Below are 20,076 nucleotides of genomic sequence, written 5' to 3' on the forward strand. Positions count from 1 at the left end.
CACTCTTTCTACACACAGTCAAGCTGCAGTTCATCAGGCAAGTTAGCAGTTACAATTCAGTACATGATTTTCAAGGCAACTAAGAAATCAGGACACAGGTTATATTCCCTTCCTAGAGTTAACAATTTTTTAAAAGCTCTGATCTACCCATAAAAGAGTGCTGGATTTTGTTTTTGTTTTCCAAAAGGGATTAAAGAATAAATAGGGGGAAAAGTTTCCACCCCCAAATTCACATACACGACAAGTTCAACTATAAGCTAGTTTTAGACTACCCAGTGAAACACAAGTGTTGGTACCATCTGAGGCAGGTGCTACCTTACCTAGAGAGTTCAAAACATGACCCAGTAAAACAAATACACATTATTATGCCTCAAACAACTAGAACGCATTTCATTAACAGACTTCTCGGATGCTACACCTTAACAATGTACCTGAATCATTACTAGCAGTAGGATGCCAAACTCAAAACTGCTATGAAAAGTAATTCATCATTAGAAAAACTCAATGCTAATGTAAAGAGGAGGAGTACTGAGTGCAAAATACTAACACCAAATGTCTGAAGGCAGAATTTTCATTTGTGGAAGACAGAGTAAAGAGATGGATGCACCTAATGAAAGACAGAACTGAGTATGAAAATATTTTAAAAAGAAAAGGAAAAGAGAGGGTTATACAGCAAAAGAAGTACTGGAAAGAATGAAAATAAGAGAAAAATGAGGCATGTGCATATGGCTCTCTTTTTTCTGTCCTTGGTGTTCTTAAATAGTTTACAATGTCAGTGGCATACAGGCTGCACTAGTAGGCAGGTATGAGCCTTCTGATGGATAGAGATGAAGGACTGGGGCTAATGAACTGTTTTGTTTTTTGTTTTTGTTTTTGCTTTTCATTCATACCTGAAAGCCTTGAATCCTTGCTAAATATTCCAGTTGTTTTGAAGGTTGTACTGGAGAACAAGGGGGAGTAGGAGAACTTCCTTTTAAACCTATGGCTTCAGCTGTAGGAGATGTTCCATTCATAAGGAGTTCCCTGGCAATTGTAGCTGAACTATTCGACGTAGGAGATATACTGAAGAAAGAGCTTGAAGGTTGGTTCATATCTTTGGGTGACAAATAGCCTAGGGTAGTGCCAGAGATTACTTTGTGGCGGCTGGCTTCCATCTCTTGATAAACATCAGGAGACAAATGAAGAATCCCTTTTGGAGCTATAAATAAAAATGGAAGAACACTGTTACTACACTTAAAAATTGAAATACAAGCATGTTATAGCATTACTAACTCAATGTCTTGACCAGTAGTAAAGAAATGAGACACATTTTCTTCAGACCTATAGAAGCAAAAACAACTGCAGCTTCTATTTAGAGGTGAATAATGTATGTTTCAATATTCCTATATTCAGAAGTTTAAAAGATCCCTAAAAGGGGCTGGCAGGTGGCATGGTGGTGGAGGGTGCTAGATTCCCATATGGCCAACTGCAGTCTATGTCACGGGCCTGGAGGCTTGCTTTCTCACTTTCTCACTCTCTCTTGCTCTGACTCTCTCTGTTCAAATTTAAATAAATAAACAAAGTCAAATAAAAAATAATTCTAAAAAAATAATAATAAAATAAATAATTCTTGAAAAAAAAAGATCCACAAAATGGTTTGGGAGGAACTTGTGTGTGGTAGGGAAGCTGTGGAAGGAAAAGGGGATTTATGTGTGGAAGTATGACGGGGAAGACTGGGAATGTGCAATGTCTTCATCCTGCAATTTATCACATTCTAGCTCATCAGAAGACATGAAATGTCCAATATACGCAGCAATGGAGGCATCTAAGGTGACATGAAAGCTGGTTCAGTCCTAATTTCTTTTTTTTTCTTTTTTTTAATAATTATTTATTTTATTTTTTATTTATTCATTCATTTAACTTTTTTAAATTTGATCAGAGAGAGACAGAGGGTGAGAGTGAGAGAGAGAGGAAGTGAGAAAGCAAGCCACCAGATTCAGGACTTGAACCTCAGTCAGCCATGTGGGAGTGTCCAGCGCCTTAACCACCACGCCACCTGCTGGTCCCCAGTCCTAATTTCTTTGAAGGTACAAAGTCATATACCCAATGGTTGACAGGTCCTCTCCTTTCCACAAAGATGCCTACAGACAACTCCAACTCATAAATGTGTCCAAGAGTGACAGGCATCTTCTTCCCAAAACTAGCACTGTCCCTATCTTGCTCAGGTCACTATGATTTCAACATCTATCTGCTTGTTGCCGGTCTAAACTGCTGGCAACCAACTGATTCACTCATAAGCAAGTAGTTGTCATGTGCGGTCAAGCACCTCTGGAATGTGCCTATTCTAGAGATCCTCTAGTGCATGCATCAGTTCAAGGAGGCCATGGAAAGGTTCTGAAACGAAGAGGAATGAACCTGGAGCTATGTTATCAAGTGTGGGATGGCAGGGAGGTGGTGGTGGTGGGGTGGGGGTTTGAACATGTCAGAGAAACACTTCCCTCTGTTACTTGGCTCAGAGATGTTTCCAACCACATTTCAAATTGCTCCTCTTAATGTCTTTTGATCAGATATTAACAACTTTCAAATCATATTATCTCTTAAAATTGTTACTAAGCCACCACTTATGGAAAACTTAGTCTGAGAGGAATAACTTAATGCCCTTGCTCTTGCCCCTCCCTCTCCTGCCATTAACCTTAGGATTTAAATCTTCCATTTTTCTCATCTGGGCTACTATAACAATCACTAAAAGGTTTAACCACTGCCAATCTCCCCTGTATCCATCTCCCAATGGACAGAGCCCACAAAAAACAGGGTTTCATGAAGACTGAATTTAGGAAATAATGTAACATACAATCCTTTTAGGGGATTAAAAATGCACATTAGAAAAGTCAAGAATCTGAGAAACTGAGACCAGCAGTTAATGTAATGGCTATGTCGCTGGACTCCCATGTAGTCGACCGCTGTTCTGAGTCCTGGACCCAGTGGCTTAAATTCACGCCTGGCGCGTGTGCGTGTGTGCCCAAGATCCCAAGAGGAGAATGGAGGAGAAGGGATTGCAGTGTGGCTATTCCCCCCCCCGGGGGGGGATTTCTTGCTTTCTGTCTCTCTCTGTCTTTCTGGCGAGCGCACGCACCCTATAGGAAAAACAAACAAACAAACTCACTCAACGGGATTTAACCCAGTATTTCTCAAGTTTATTTTCCATGCAAGCTTTTATGTAACATTAATAAAAGATAAGGCTCTGAGAAGTGCCAGAAGCTAGCCTATTCTCCAATTTCCAAAGACCTGTCTTTAAGTTTGTGGATCCTTTCTTCTGCTTGATCTTGTCTGCTGCTGAATCTCTCTAGTGAATTTTTAGTTCAATTGCTGTATTTTTCAGCTCCATGATTTGTTTGGAACTTGTTAAATTTTTCCCCCTCGGTTGAAATTCTTGCTTTGCTCATGCCTTGTTCTCCTGACCTCAGTGAGGCTCTTTATGAGGACTGTTTTGAATTCTCTGTCAGGTAGATCACATAGCACCATTTCATTAGGGTCGCTTTTTAGAGATTTATCTCATTCCTTTGTTTGGGATACATTCTCTCTTTCTTCTTTTTCCTTGATTTTTCTGTGTCATTGTCTGCACATTAGACAAAGCTATCTCCCCTAATCTTCGTGACTGGCCTCATACTGAAGACTCTCACCAATAGCCTGACTAGAGATTCCGGGACCTTTCAATCCTCTGAACTAACCTGCTTCTTTTGTTCTAGGCAACTCCCAGCACTGAGGGTAGGCAGTCCTATCAGCATGCTGAGACAAACAAGACTGGAGCCAATTTTTCGGGTGAGCTCTAGATTAGTTGGGTTGCCAGATGCACAGCATACCTCTTTATCTCCCTAGGAAGAAGCTAATAGCTAGAGGCATTTTTTTTTTTAGAGTTTTTTTTTGGCTATAGGGCTCATGCACTCGCCAGACAGACAGAGAGACAGAAAGCGAGAAATCACCCCCCAGGGGGGATGGCCATGCTGCAATCCCTTCTCCTCCATTCTCCTCTTGGGATCTTGGGCATGCACGCACACACCCGGTGTTAGTTTTAAGTCACCGGGTCCAGGACGCAAATCGCAGTCAACTACATGGGAGTCCAGCGACATAGCCATTACGCTAACTGCTGGTCCTAATAGCTGGAGTTTTTCAACTGTTAGCTCTGTCCTAGGCTGGGGAGAGTGGCTCTGAAACCCTCAGCCATCTCTCTTGGCCCATGGTAGCTAGAAAATGCCACATCCTGTCAGCACTATGAGACAGGCTGGACACAACCCAGTCCTCTGGATGGCCTCCAGAGAAGGTAGGCATGTTAGCTGCATATTCTCTTCCTAGGGAGAAGCTGGAACTGGGGACGTGGGGTATGGGGGGGAGAGGTTTGTCCTGACAGCATGGCACCATGGTGGGGGTGAGGATTAGGACATGAGGACCGGTTTCCATGTGGCCGGTTTCATGTGCATCTAAGGGTACAGAAGCTCCTAACTAGTTTCCTAGATTTCTCACAAAGGAAAGGTGCCCCTGTATTCTTGTTGAACTGGTGTGTTTGTGGGGGTGGAGGTTGTAGGAAAAAGAGGGTCCAGGGCTTCTTATTCCACATCTTGCTAAGGTAGGACCACTCTCTTACTCTCACTTACACTATGAAATCTAAACTCCTTGGGAGATTAATCTGGTTCCTACTTATCTCACTGCCCTCCTCTACTCAATTCTTCATGAAGACCCCATATTCCATTCAAATGGCTATTAACACTTCTTCCGATACTTCAGGCTGATCGATCCCAGCACACCTTTATTTCTGCTGCTCAGTTACACACACACACACACACACACACACACACACACATTTTTCTTATACTCATGCTACTATGTCCCAGGCACTGTGCCACCCAATACTGCCCAGACCTCAAGTCACACTCAGCCTACTAGGAGAGCAAAATGCAAATACATAACACAATGCAGTAAGTGTGTCACCAAAGATGGGTCTAGAGAACAGTGTGAACGGGAAAGGAGGAACACCATGAGCTCAGGAAAGGCTTGCTGGAGTTGACACTGACAGTCAATTTCCAGGCCTGAGGAGCAGAGCGAACTGAAGGCAGATGGACAGCATGAGCACAGGCAGGAACCGGAAGAGTCTGTGTCCTGCGAAGCCTCAGCAGTTCCTGACTGCCAGAACATGAAGACGGAGGTGTGAGCTGCAAAAGGTGAAGGTGGAAGTGCACGAGGGACATATTCAGGGCATCTTACCCTTACGGCATTACAGAGTTCAGTACATGCTTTTTAAACATAATTTTAATATCAAAATGCTGAAGATGAACACATCTGTATCTGTGACCTGATAATGACGCACTGCCCGCATGCTTATGAACAGTCACACTGTAACCTACAAAATATAACAAATATTTTTTTTTAAAGTAAGTTAACCTAAGTAAATAAGAGTTTTAATACTGGAAACTAAGGGGCCGGCAGGTGGCATGGTAGTTAATGCTTTGGATTCCCATGTGGCCGGCCACAGTTTGAGTCTCGGTCTGGGTGGCTTTAAAATCATGTTGGGCATGTGTACATCAAAATCCTGAGAGGAGAATGAAAGAGAAGGGATTATGGCATGGCCATCCCACCTGGGAGTGATTTCTCACTTTCCCTCTCTGTGCCTCTTTCTGGCAAGCACATATGCCCTATGGCCAAAAACTTTTAAAAAATACCGTAAGATAATATATTGATCCTACGTGATGGATTTTCTTTATGCTTTTGTTAGTTTCCAAATTTACTATGTTAACAGGAGTTAGTTTTTTTGTAATCAGAAAGAAATTGCAGGGCCAGGCTCGTAGCCTAGTGGGCTTTTTAAGAGAGTTTTGTTATAGGTCATGTGCGCTTGCCAGAGAGACAAGGAGAAATCACCCACTCCAGGGGGATTGGCCACACCACAATCCCTTCTCTTTCATTCTCCCCTCCGGATTCTGGACATACACGCACACACACCCAGTGTGAGTTTTAAGGCACCAAGTACGGAACTCAAACTGTGGTCAACTATGAGGAAGTACAGTGGCATAACCATTATACCATCTGCTGGTCCCTAAAGGAGATGTGTTTGTTTTTTTCATACTAACAAACTATCTTCTCAGAAAGTTGTACCAATTTCACACTCCCACAGAAATATTTGTAAGTGCCTTGTTTCCTATTTTGGCTTGGCTTTTACTATTAAAAAATATCTTTGCTGCTTATTAGCAGTGACAGAAAGCAGGTCAATGGCTGCCGGGGATGGGCCAGCAGGAGGGATAGTTAGCACAGGGCACGAGGATGCCTGTGGGAAGATGGAAATGCTCGCTTTGCAGGCTCATCAACATCAAAACTAGCTGAACTATATACATTGTGTACCTCAATTATATTGTTTCAATAAAGTTATAAAAACTATTAGAGAAATTTGATAAGTATTTCACTGACTTTTCTGGGTTTTTTTTTACTAGCTGCATAAATATCACCTATAATTCTTATTTAATGAATAACTTTGAAGTCATGACTCTAAATCCTGCATTCAGTAAGAAATCAAGATACTTCACATTACTTCAGTACTGTTATTACACAGCAGTAATGGGCTTGCCAATAGCAATATTATAAAGGAACAAAAACGTTCTCTCAAACTCAAGAGAGGCGTTACATCACAGTGTAAGAACTCATATGGAGTTCAGGATCCCTTGCTCCAGCAAAGCCTCAGTCGACTTTTCTTCATGAATAAAAGAAGATGCCTTTCTACAGAGATCATCGAATAGAACAGACATAGAAAGAGTGAAGACACGTGGATTTATGCCGTCAGTTACTGAACGGTTTTCAACTTCAGCATCATTACCAGCATACAGATCAGTAATAATTCATGTAGGCTCTTCCTGCTGTAAATGTAAGTGGCTTTGCATAGTATGAAGACCTAAAAGTAGAGTCAAAGAGAAAATTAGGGTGTACATATTAAGGACCTTTACCTTACTTTGCCACTTAGGTTTCCAAATAAACTATATTAATTTTATTTCCATCAGTTAAGGTGTGACTAAACCTGTTTTCCTCACAGTTCTGCCAAAACGCGCTTCAGTTGTTCTAAATGATCACTGTCACTCTGCACGAATTCACTGTTATCTTAATTCACTGTTATTTGATTACTGCTCAGGACAACTTTTTCTCATGTAACCACATGAGGTCTATGCCCTCTGTGACCTCGGTTTTGCTCATGAACTTCACTACATTCCCCTCGCTCGGGCTCACAACATCCCATGGCAGTCACCCTTTATCTGAAGAGGTCCTGAACCCATCCTCCCATCTCCTATCTTTTGGCCCTGATTCTGCCTTTGTCCTCCCACCTCTGTACCGTCAGTTTGTAACCCCTGAACACAGTTACCCTGTAGATACAACACGGGCACTGTTCTAGCACCTTACTTGTATTAGCTCATTCCATTCCACAACAACCCATTTGAAATGACATTATTGTTTCCCTACCAAACAAAGAAAAGAAAAACCTGAAGCACAGAGAAGTTACAAAACTCACCAAGGTCATAGTCATAATCAACAGCAATGCTAGAATTTGACTCCAGGCAGCCTGTCTGTCTCTAAAGCCTGGACATTTGGTTACTTTAAATCGCCTCCTAAATGAACAGGCAGGGAACTAAAGCCAGCTCCAAACCCTTAAGGTTTAATCCAGGAGGTAAATGCTATGCCTGCTGTTTGTCCAGACTGGCTCCAGGGCTGCCCATGTTATCATGGTTGTCCTTAGATGATCCAGAGACGGCCTCACGAAAATCTCACTAAAATAATGAGGTTCACACGTGCTTTTAAAAGTCTGAAGGTGCAAGGGACTGTGATATCTTACAAAAGGAGCAACTCCAGGCCATCGTGCAGTTTCACATGTTTCTGCTTGGTAAGTCTCTGCTTCTCTCAGATAGGTGTGTGAAACCCTCGTGCACACAAAGCCTCCTGGAGCATCTTCATGGAGCTCTAGTTCTTACTAAAGAGCTGTAGAGAAGTTTTAAAGTAGAGATCTCTTAAAAGATCTTTTACGTAGATAAGCAACACAGGAGAACCTTCTCTTTCAATGTTCACTAATGACACAGTTCTCCTGGAGAGGCTAACGAACATACATTTTCATGAGTAACAAGTGGTATCAGAGTTATGAGAGCAACAGGGCCAGCAAGGAAGCTAATGCTGCCATATTTTACAAATGGTTCATGCTAGTCCACACGTAAGGGTTTCTCTGGAATTCTTGGAACGAGTGCATAACAAATAAAACTGTCATCTTTTTAAAAATTGTCAGAGGGCACACATACTCAACAGAGAGACAAAGAAAGGATGCACCCACGAATGGAGTGTGGTCACTCCACAATTCCCCTCCTTCTCCCCTTCTCTAACCTGCTGATATTTTGGGCATACCTGCACATGTATCTGGCATGCTTTTCAAATCATGAGGGCCATGGTCAGCCATATGTTATCCAGTTCCTTTAACCACAAGGCTGTGAAGCTGGTCCTGAATTTGTCATTTTTATGCCAAAACAATGAAAAAAATTCTTTATGTTTCCACAAATCACATTAAGTTTGTGCCACAATAGTGTTTGAGTATTAATTGTTTTTAATGAAATACCCAATAATATTCAGGCCCACTTCTGCTACAGTGAGTTTTTCACAACAAAAACTATAACTAAAACTTCTTAAAAACTAGAAATATGGACTGTTGATTCAAAAGGGAAATGTGAGAAAAGCATGGGCAACAATAGCACGATTTAACAGTCTTATACTAGTTTTTTTTTTAAGAAAGATTTTTGCTAAAGGGTGTGTGCACTCGCTGGAGAGACAGACAGAAAGCGAGAAATCACCCCCTGGGGAGATGGCGATGCTTCAATCCCTCCTCCTCATAACAAATAAAACTGTCATCTTTTTAAAAATTGTCAGAGGGCACACATACTCAACAGAGAGACAAAGAAAGGATGCACCCACGAATGGAGTGTGGTCACTCCACAATTCCCCTCCTTCTCCCCTTCTCTAACCTGCTGATATTTTGGGCATACCTGCACATGTATCTGGCATGCTTTTCAAATCATGAGGGCCATGGTCAGCCATATGTTATCCAGTTCCTTTAACCACAAGGCTGTGAAGCTGGTCCTGAATTTGTCATTTTTATGCCAAAACAATGAAAAAAATTCTTTATGTTTCCACAAATCACATTAAGTTTGTGCCACAATAGTGTTTGAGTATTAATTGTTTTTAATGAAATACCCAATAATATTCAGGCCCACTTCTGCTACAGTGAGTTTTTCACAACAAAAACTATAACTAAAACTTCTTAAAAACTAGAAATATGGACTGTTGATTCAAAAGGGAAATGTGAGAAAAGCATGGGCAACAATAGCACGATTTAACAGTCTTATACTAGTTTTTTTTTTAAGAAAGATTTTTGCTAAAGGGTGTGTGCACTCGCTGGAGAGACAGACAGAAAGCGAGAAATCACCCCCTGGGGAGATGGCGATGCTTCAATCCCTCCTCCTCCATTCTCCTCTCAGGATCTTGGGCACAAGAGCACACACAACTGGCATGAATTTGAAGCTGCTGGGCCTGGGACTGGAACCATAATCGACTATGGCAACGTAAACATTACGCCATATGCTGGTCCCTTATGGTGATTTTTTTAAAACCAATTACACGGAGGCCAGCAGGTGGCATGATGGTTAAGGGCACTGGATTCCCACATGGCTGATCGCGGTTTGAGTCCCAATCCTGGGGGGCTTGCTTTCTTGCTTTCCCTTTCTCTCTCTCTCTGGTCAAATTAAAATAATACTACTAACTGTGATAATAAATGGAATTAAATAAATGTTAAAAAAAACAACTACATGAAAGTTGGTGGAATCCACATACAGTCGGTAGTCTAGATAACCGTTGTGCCACAGTCAATTTCCTGGCTTTGCTAATGTACCATATACAAATAGGTAAAATATCACCCTTGGCAGAAGCTAAGTGACAGGTACATGCAGCCTTTCTACCATGTTTACAATTGTTGTGAGTCTTTTTTTTTTTTTTTTGGAGAGGTTTTTGCTATAGGGTGCATGCACTTCCCAGAAAGACAGAGAGAGACAGAAAGCGAGAAATCACCCCCCAGGGGAGATGGTCACGCCACAATCCCTTCTCCTCCATTCTCCCCTCAAGATCTTGGGCATGCACACACACGTGCCCGGTATGAGTTTAAGCCACCGGGTCCGGGACCCGAACCACAGTCGACTACATGGGAGTCCAGAGACATAGCCATTACACCAACTGTGGGTCCCATGAGTCTTTCATTATTACACTTTAAAACATTTTTAACAACAAGTGACACAAAAGCACTGTTATGCTGCTCTGGTCCCCGCCCCCCCCCCGCCCCCAGCACAGAGCCTGGGAACAGGGCAGGGCTAGGAACATCAAGGGAGGAAGGGCTCGTCCTAATATGCACTGAGGATAAGCAGGGTGGCACTGGCAGTGCCTGTTCCCTGCGGTCTGCCACTGTGCCCAGTACCTCAGCCCCACACACTGTCCCTGGGCCCCAGGTTGTGGTTACTTGACTTTAAGCTATCCGAGAGCAAGGGAGATCCTGATGGCAGTGCCAGTCTCACACCGTCGTCATGGCCCTGGAGGTCAGGAACAGAGAAGAATCCATCAGAGCTTAGCACGACTTTAAGCTACTAGGCTGAGGTGAGCTATAGAAATCTCCCATTTCTGGGACTTGCAGATGGCACAATGGTTACGTCACTGGACTCCCATGTAGTCAACCATAGTTTGAGTCTCAGATCTGGTGGCTTAAACCTAACGCCAGGTACGTGTGTGTGCAGGATGAAGATCCTGACAGAAGAATGGAGAAGCAGGGACTGCAGCATGGCCATCTCTCCCCGCCCCAGGGACAAGAGTGATTTCTCGCTTTCTATCTGTCTCTCTGCCAAGTACATATGCCTAAAGAAAAAAATCTCTCTTAAAAAAAAGGAAAGAAATCTCCCCTTTTTGGATCCAATAGATAGGGAGTATTTATTAGGGACCCAACCACTTCTTTTCTACAGTTCACTGCCAACCTGGTCTTCCAGTTGAGGCTCTTAGATTCACAGCTCCACCTATTTTTTTTTTTAGAGGTTTCTGCTATAGGGCATGTGCACTCGTCAGAAAGACAGAGGAAGACAGAGAGACAGAAAGTGAGAAATCACCCCCAAGTGGGGCTGGTCATGCTGCAATCCCATCTCCTCCATTTTCTTCTCAGGATCTTGGGCATGCCCGCGCATGTGCCCAGTGTGAGTTTAAGCCACCGTGTCCAGGACTCAAACCGCAGTTTGCTACATGGGAGTCCAGCAACACAGCCATTATGCTAACTGCTGTTCCCTAGTTCCACTTAATTTTTAAGTAAAATATACACTATTTAAAAAGTTGGAAATTAGGACCAGCAGTTGGCATGACTATGTCACTGGACTCCCATGTAGTCAACTACAGTTCGAGTCTAGGACCTGGTGGCTTAAACTCATGCTGGATGCATGTGCATGCATGCCCAAGATCCTGAAAGGAGGATGGAGGAGAAGGGACTGCAGCATGGCCATCCGCCCGGGGAATGATTTCTCGCTTTCTGTCTCTTTCTCTTTCTGGTGAGTGCACGCACCCTACAGCAGAAACCTAAAAAAAAAAAAAAAAAAAAAAAAAAAAAAAAAAAAGGGGGTAAAAAAAAAAAAAAAAAAAAAGTCAAAAATCAATAATGGGGCTGGCTCCTTGGCACAGTGATAACACTCTACTGAAAGAGAAACCATCCTACATGGCAAGCATAGCTTGACTCGCCAGCCTGAGGCCTGAAACACACCAGGCACAAATGTGAATGCCCAAGAGCTAATGGACTGGAGGAAGGAGATCACAGCACGGCCAGACCTTAAGGAGGGCACTCACCCTTCTCGCTTTCGCGTGTACATGCATACATTCTAGCAGAAATAGAGAAGAAAAACCAATAGTGCAAAAAACTGTAAGGAAACTCTTGTGAAAAGTTAAAACTATAAAAGAAAAAAGTTACCTAGGAGCAACACAATGAAAAAAATGAAACACATAATCTGTTAGAAGTTTCTTTTTAATGACAGTTTTAATATCACCTTGGGGGATCAGCAGTTGGCGCAATGGCTACGTCACTGACTCCCATGTAGTCGACCACGGTTAGAGTCCTGGACCCAATGGCTTAAACTCACGTCAGTGTGTGTGCGTGCGTGCCCAAGTTCCCGAGAGGAGAATGGAGGAGAAGGGATTGCGGCATGGCCATCCCCCCTGGAGGGTGATTTCTCGCTTTCTGTCTCTCTGTCTCTCTCTGTCTTTCTGGTGAGCGCACATGCCCTATAGCAAAAACCTCCCCTCCCCCCAAAAAAAACCACCTTGGAAAATAAAGTTAAATGGCAAGATTTTAAAAATGAGTCATTATTGAACAAATGAACAAACTCACACGTTCTAACATGCTCAAAAAGCGTAACTTAAATCGGCAGTGAAAATTAACCTTGTTCTTGTCCTTAGAGCTGGATGAGAGCACGGATGTTGTTCATTTGTGGGTTTTACTGATCTTTGCTCTTTTTTTTTTTTTTTGCTACAATTAACATAATGATGTATATGATGAATTATCAATTTGGTGAATGCTATTGAATAAAATTACTGACAAAGAATCTTTCAGAAAGATACTCAAATCTTTTGGTGAGCACAGAATCAAGAAGGAAATGTGTTTAGGCCGGTTCTGATCCACAGATGGCAGGACCCAAGGCAAATATCCGACAGGGGACCTGGCAGCACCAGCGCACAGAAGAGAATCAGCCTTCCATGTGCTGGTTGTGTAGGCACACACAATGGCAAAGAATGCATTTTCCTTGAAAAACGAAAAACTAGTAACAGCAAGAACCAATTTTAGAATTTTAAGATCTGTAATGAACTGAGAAATGCCTTGGAAAGCATGTTCCGCTACATAAATGTATATTCACTTAGCCAAAGAAAGGTACTAGTCAAGAGTTTTCAAACTTGTGGTTGAATTGTAATTTTCTCTTGAAAAGATAAAAATACAAAGTATGTCATGACAAAGGATAAGAATAGGAACATGGTGAATAGTTATCATTTACCTTTTTTAACTTTACATAAATGCAATGATTTATTGTTGTCAGAAATGCTCGAGGGACCAGCAGTTAGCGTAATGGCTATGGTGCCGGACTCCCATGTAGTCAACCGTTGTTTGAGTCCTGGACCCGGTGGCTTAAACTCATGCTGGTGCATGAGCATGCATGCCCAGGATTCTGAGAGGAGAATGGAGGAGAAAGGATTGCGGCATGGCCACCCCCCTGGGGCGGGTGATTTCTCGCTGTCTCTCTGTCTCTCTCTGTCTTTCTGGAGAGTGCATGCATTCTATAGCAAAAACCTCTCCAAAAAAAAGAAAAAAGAAATCCTTTTGATCAAGAAAATACTAGAGCCCAAAATGAGTGCTATGAATCAAAGACTAGCTCTGGCATGGGGGTTTTTAATGGAATCCAAGAGCCCCCAAAGAATCCAAGACTGGGTTAAGAAGTTAATAAACTTGAAACCTGTAGTAACACAGGCTGATGTGTATTTTTCTGGGGAGACAATCTAAAGCTTGCATGACAAAAACGAAGGGATCAATAACCACCACCCCCACCAAAAAAAAAAAAACCCAAAAAACAAAAAAACCTGAAGACTTATTAAGCACATTTCTATGGTTAGAAGCAGTTTTCAAATAGAAGACATAGGAAGATATTGTATGAAAGAGTTTCAGGCTTTATAACTAGGCCAGTACTCCTCATAAGTGACTCTGACTAACTATACTCTAGACAGGTTAGTGGGGAGTGTAGGCATCCCCAAGAAGCACATTCACCATTCATGTTAATGATGAAGAAGGGTTCAAAGCACAGAAAATGGGAACTAGTAGAGCTATTTTCAAATGTGTACAACATAATGTACTACACAATGTCAAATGAGATGAGTATGTCTATATCCTTTACTTTATTATTACATACTGTATGCACACTTGAAAAATACTGTATCTCACAACAATGTACAGTGATTGTATATAAACCAGAAATTACAATAAAATAAATTATTAAATGAAATATATACAGTTAAAAGCAAAAAGGAGGGCTCACTTGGTTGGCTTCTTTAGAGAAAACTTTCCAGGCTCAACAATTTTCAATAAAGACAGAACTGTGAATACTTCCACTGAGTAGGTTAAAAGTGTCGGACTGAGAATGAAGTTAGTGAGCGGCATGTGAGGCTAACAAGTAGTCTTCTATTACCAGTTTATTTAAATGCAGTGGAAATGTGGCTGGCAGAAAAACAAAACATTCTGTTTTTCTTTTTAGGTTTTTGCTATAGGGCATGTATGCTCACCAGAGAGAAATAGCTTCTTCCACCAAAACTTCCCCCTTCCATGGATCCATAATTTTTTTTTTTTTGGGGGGGGGAGAGGTTTTTGCTACGGGGTGCATGCGCTCGCCAGAAAGACAGAGAGACAGAAAGCGAGAGGGAAAGTAAGAAATCACATCTCAGAGGATAAGGCCCCACTGGCATCCTCCTCCTCCATTCTCCTCCTAGGATTTTGGGCATACATGCATATGTGCCTGGCATGATTTTCAAGACCCAGGTCCAAGACTCTAACTGTGGTAGACCATGAGGGAGTCCAGGGCCTTAACTACCATGCCAACCACTACCCCAAAACAGAACATTCTTATAGGTTATCTTCACAGTAAAACTGCTTGAGTGACTGTTTTCCTAAGACTACAAAAACAGCTGAAAAACAGATTACAGACAATCCCTGACCTACAACAGTTTAACTTAACATTTTCCAATTATATAATCAGTTGGACATTCAGTGCCATTTTCTTTTTTTATTAGAAGTCAAAAATTCCTTAACCTTTTATTCCTGGTACCACTACCACAGTTTACAGGACAATATACCTGATGTAATGAAAAGAAAAAGATAAAGACAAAGCTACAACAGATAAAAGACCTCAGGAATGTACATCTAGTTGACACTACATTGCATTAATCAACAGCTGCACTTTTTGACAGTCTAACAAGAAGGGTTTCCTGTTTAAGCTACAGTAACTTTTCTGACTATGGATTATCATTCTTTCTGTGGCAGATTTTTATAGTTCCTCTAATGCATTTGGGACAACTGTCTCAAAGTGATCTGCAGCTTTCCTGACAACTCCTCACTTTCTCTCCTGCTAAGAACTGTCGGCCTTTTCTGCTGTTTTTAGAACCTCCAGCTACCATACCCACCACTTCCATCACCAGATCCATAACCACCACTATAAGGACTGCCCAAGCTTCTTCCCCTTTCATGGGTCCATACTTATTTTTTTTGCTATAGGGTGCATGCACTCACCAGAAAGACAGAGAAAGACAGAGAGACAGAAAGCGAGAAATCACCCCCAGAGGGGATGGCCACGCCGTAATCTCTTCTCCTCCATTCTCTTCTTGAGATCTTGGGCACACATGCGCACGCACCTGGCATGAATAAGCCATCAGGTCCAAGACTCAAACCATGGTCAACTACATGGGAGTCCAGCGACATAGCCATTACGCTAACTGCTGGTCCCATGAGTCATAATTTGATTGCTGTTGTCCACTATAATTTCCAGAATCATCATAGTTTCTGCCATCACCGCAGTTACCACCGCCAAAATTTCCTCCTCCATTGTAACCATCATATCCTCCACCACCACATCCACCGCCTTGGTTTCCATATCCTAAACCACTACCACCATAACCACCTCCACTACTATAACCAGGACCACCGCCATAGTTGCCACCATCACCTCCAAATCCATTATAGCCACCATCACCTCTTCCATAACTACCTCTGCTACCACCACCTCCACACAGGAAAAGCATAAAGTTTAAATTACATTCAAGGTCTCATAATATAAATATGTCCAAGTTTCTATCAAAAATCTATAGTCCTACCAAGAACCCTGAAGATCTCAAATTGAATTTTAAAAGACAACAAAAAGATGTCAACAGTGACTAACAGAGATGTTTGAATAATCTTTAAAAAAAACTTAAAGCAAGCATGATAAAAATGCTTCAATGAGCAAGTACAAACCAAAATAAAAAGTGCAACGGTTGGGTTCAATACACTTCAAATTATCCAATTTGAGGAATGGAGAGAAAGTAGACTGAAAAAACAAACAAACAAAACCGAGAGCCTCAAGGACCATTTGAGACTACAACAAGAGGTCTAACACCATGTTGTTGGGAAGGAAAAGGGTGGGGTTGAAAAGGACTCATGAAAATAATAAGTAAAAATTCCCCATATTAGCAAGATAGATAATTCCTCGAAAGTATTAAAAGCAGATTAGTCCATGCAGAAAATAGAACCTCGGTTGTTGAAAGCAAAACCCCTGATCTACAAAAAACAACCAAAAAAAACTGTGAAAATAACCCCCCAAAATGAATATACTACATGAGAAATACTAAACAGCAGTAAGTGCCCAAACATCTGGAAAACCGGTATCCCAGAAAGTGAAGAAACTAGTAAAGGCATTGATAATCTATTCCATGAAATCTTAGAAGAAACTTTCCAAATCTAGAGAGGAATTCAAATATCCAGACCTAAGAAATACAAAAGACCCCTAATAGAATCAATCCAAGAAGATCTTCCCCAAGGCACATCACAGCCAGACTGGCCAAATCTACAGACAAAGACAAGATACTAAATTTGGCAAGAGAGAAATGTCAGATTACTTATAAAGGTTATCCCATCAGGCTAACCTCAGACCTCTCATTACAAACAATGCGAGCAAGGGAAGAATGGGAAAATATATTTAAAGTGTTAAGTGAAAAACAGTTTCAACCAAGAATACTATACCCCGCAAGATTATCTTTCATATGGAAAGAAAGCATAAAAACATTCTCAGATAAACAAGACCTGAAAGAATTTGCCAATAGCAGACCCACTCTTTAAGAAGTTCTGAAAGGAATGTTTGACCAGGAAAACAAAAGACACATACAGAAATAAGAGAACAAAAGGCAACCAAGAAAATGACCAATTTAATGCTAGAGACAAGAAATATCAATAATAATGTTGAATGTTACCTTCCAGGATTTAAACGGAAAGACTGGTCTCATCACACAGCAATCCCCTCCTCCCAGCTCGCCATCTATTCAGGATCCTGGGTATATATGTAAGTACCCACCAAGCCAGGGATCTGGACCCTAAGTCAGTCATATGGCTTCCAGCTCTGCAGTTCAGTTGGCTATTATCTATACTACCACCATGGACCCACTGACAAACTTGGAACATATATACAAACTTAAGAGCATGTATTTCAAGTAGTTTTTACCAAAATAAAAAAATATATAATAAAAAATTATAAATGGCAAAGAGAAAAACAGTCTAATATCCTACATCAGCACAAAATATAACAAAGATACGGGAACCAGCAGAAGGCATGGTGGTTAAGGCATTGGACTCCCACATGGCTGACCATGGTTTGAGTCCCAGACCTGGTGGCTTGCTTTCTCACTTTCCCTCTCTCTGTCTCTCTCTCTGGTGAGCACACGTGCACTACAGCAAATTAAAAATAATAATAAAATTAAGTAATTTTTTAAAAAGATGTAAAAAAGATACTAATAATACAAAAGGACTTTAAAAAATTCATGGAAAATGGAATTAAATATGAACTTATTAGGGACAGCAAGTGGTATGGTGGCTAAAGGGTTGGACTCCCACATGGCTAACCCGCATTTCAAGTCTTGGACCTGGTGACTTGAAAAATCATACTGGTATGTGTGCGTGCATGCCTGAAATTCTGAGAGAAGAATGGAGAAGAAGTGATTGAGGCATGGCCATCCCACTTGGGGAGGTGATTTCTCACTTTCCCTCTCTCTGTCTCTGTCTCTCTCTAGCAAACACATGCACCCTATGGCAAAAAGCTATAAAAGCAAAACAAAATAAAACAATGTATTTTGGTGCAAAAAGATATCATGCACAGTTTCTTTCATGAAATGCATTATCTGTGAACTTTCTGAAGACTCCCTGTACAGTGGGAAATTCACTAGACCAAGGCTCAGCAATCTGGGTTTGAGTTGGGACAGCGGATGGTTTCTTTATCCTGCTTTCTTCACCTGTAAAATGAATGAGACCAGAGCAACTCGAAAATCTCTTTCAGCTTTCATAGTCTGTGGATCATCTTAACACAAACCAGAAAGTTAAGAATAAAAGAACATTTGAATAACATCACCCAAAAAGCCTGTAGAGTGCTTTTAAAAATAGACTATTACTAAAGTTTTTTCAAGTCTTAAGAAAAGTCAGGTAATGCAGATGGCTGTTCCACTGATATCTTAATAGTTGAAACAAACATTTCAGTTTCTCAGCCATTTAGTGTTTTTATATGATCTACCCAAATATCAATCTGGTATCTGAAACAATAGTTTGGACATATCCTATGTTAGAAGACATCTTAAAAATTATTTTTAAAGATTTTGCTACATGATATATAAAACACTGTTTCAAAGAAAAAGTGCATACTTCAGTGAAATTTTTAAAAAAATTATTGATTCAATTTTATCCATTTTTATTTATTTATTTTAAATTTGCTATAGGGCATATGCTCTCACCAGAGAAAAAGAGATAGCAAGAAACCAAGCCACCAGGCCCAGGACTCAAACCACAGTCGGCCAAGTGGGAGTCTAGCACCCTAACTACCACGCTACCTACTAGCCCAGTGAAATTTCTTATGAACATTATTCTCTTACCACATTGATTGTCAGTAAGTGCTATAGAGACAAACATGTTGTCTAATGGCAAATGCACAGACTTTAGAATTAGAAGACACTGAGTTCAAGTGTTTACTACATCTGAGTATCTTTGGGCAGGTTGTAAAATTACCTGTGCCTCGGTTTTCCTGTTTGTAAAATGAGAGTCTGGACATTCTCCAACCTTTTCACCCTAAGGACTCCTTATGTTTTTTCTTTCATGCATACCAGATATCAAGGATCTGTCTTTCAGACAGACTGCATTTATTAAGCAATAATAAATCACCCTCCAAAGACTGCCAACCTGAGATTCAGAACATCTTGAGATATAAATTCAGATAAAATTCTAACTAAAAGCAGAGCAATCCAATGAGAATAAATGGATCATTTCTATTAGGCTGTTAAAACAGTAATAACGCCTTCCATTATTATAGTGAGTTCAGCAACACCAGGCTGACAGGTCTAGACGGTATCTAAATTTCAGGGTAGCTACTCAGAATTTGTTATAAACTACTTAAAAAATCATCAATATAATGGGAAAAAGTAAAGATACATTGTTTCTTTCATTTGTTCAAACAGTGAGCACTGACAAGGTTGGGTACTGTGTTGTGCGATTTATTTTTTACATAAAAAATAATTGATGGGCCTAGCCATGATGGCACATGCTCCAGAAGACGGGACCACATCAGGGTCCCAGGTCTGATTTCCTATCCAACCTAATGGCAGAGCACTGTGATATGTGCCTGTAATCCCAGGGACTCAAGGAGGCAGAGGCAAGAGGATTGCAAGCATGACACTAGCCCAGGCCACACAGTGAGAGCTTGTCTGAAAAAGAGCTAGGCGCCTATAGTCCATGCTAGGAGACTGAGAAAAGAGGATCATTCCATGGTGTGACACCCCCTTTAAAGAAAAAAGAAGATAACCAGCATGTGGCAAGAAGGTTAAGGTGGCTAGATCCCACCTGGCCAACTACGCAGTTCAAATCCTGGACCTGGCAGCTTGAAAATCACACCATGTGCATGTGCATGTAAGCCCAAAATCCCAAGAGAAGAATGGAAGAGAAGGGACTGTGGTATGGCCATTCCTAATGGTAGGTGATTTCCTACTTGTCCTCACTCTCAAGAGAGACATGCATCCTATAGCAAATAAAAATTAATTAATGACTTTTGAAAATTTTAGGGATCAGCAGATAGCATAATGGCTTTATCACTGGACTCCCACATAGTCAACTGCAGTTTGAGTCCCAGACCCAGCGGCTTAAAACTCACATCAGGCATGTGCACACATGTGCCCAAGATCTCAGGAGGAGAATGTAGGAGAAGGGATGAC

General features: G+C 41.3%; 1 protein-coding gene across 4 annotated transcripts in view; it reads right to left on the reverse strand.

Moving 5' to 3' along the window:
- Positions 1-20,076, reverse strand: part of STAU2 (staufen double-stranded RNA binding protein 2) — a 375,847-nt gene that overhangs the window by 159,233 nt on the left and 196,538 nt on the right. For all 4 annotated transcript variants that reach the window (XM_014589776.2, XM_014589796.2, XM_014589754.2 and 1 more), the window contains one exon: positions 891-1,198. In XM_014589776.2, coding sequence (XP_014445262.1) covers positions 891-1,198 — 308 coding nt within the window. The remainder of the gene's footprint in view (positions 1-890; positions 1,199-20,076) is intronic.

This window comes from Tupaia chinensis, unplaced genomic scaffold, assembly GCF_000334495.1.
Source record: "Tupaia chinensis unplaced genomic scaffold, TupChi_1.0 Scaffold000002_1, whole genome shotgun sequence".
In the NCBI taxonomy this organism is placed as follows: domain Eukaryota; kingdom Metazoa; phylum Chordata; class Mammalia; order Scandentia; family Tupaiidae; genus Tupaia; species Tupaia belangeri.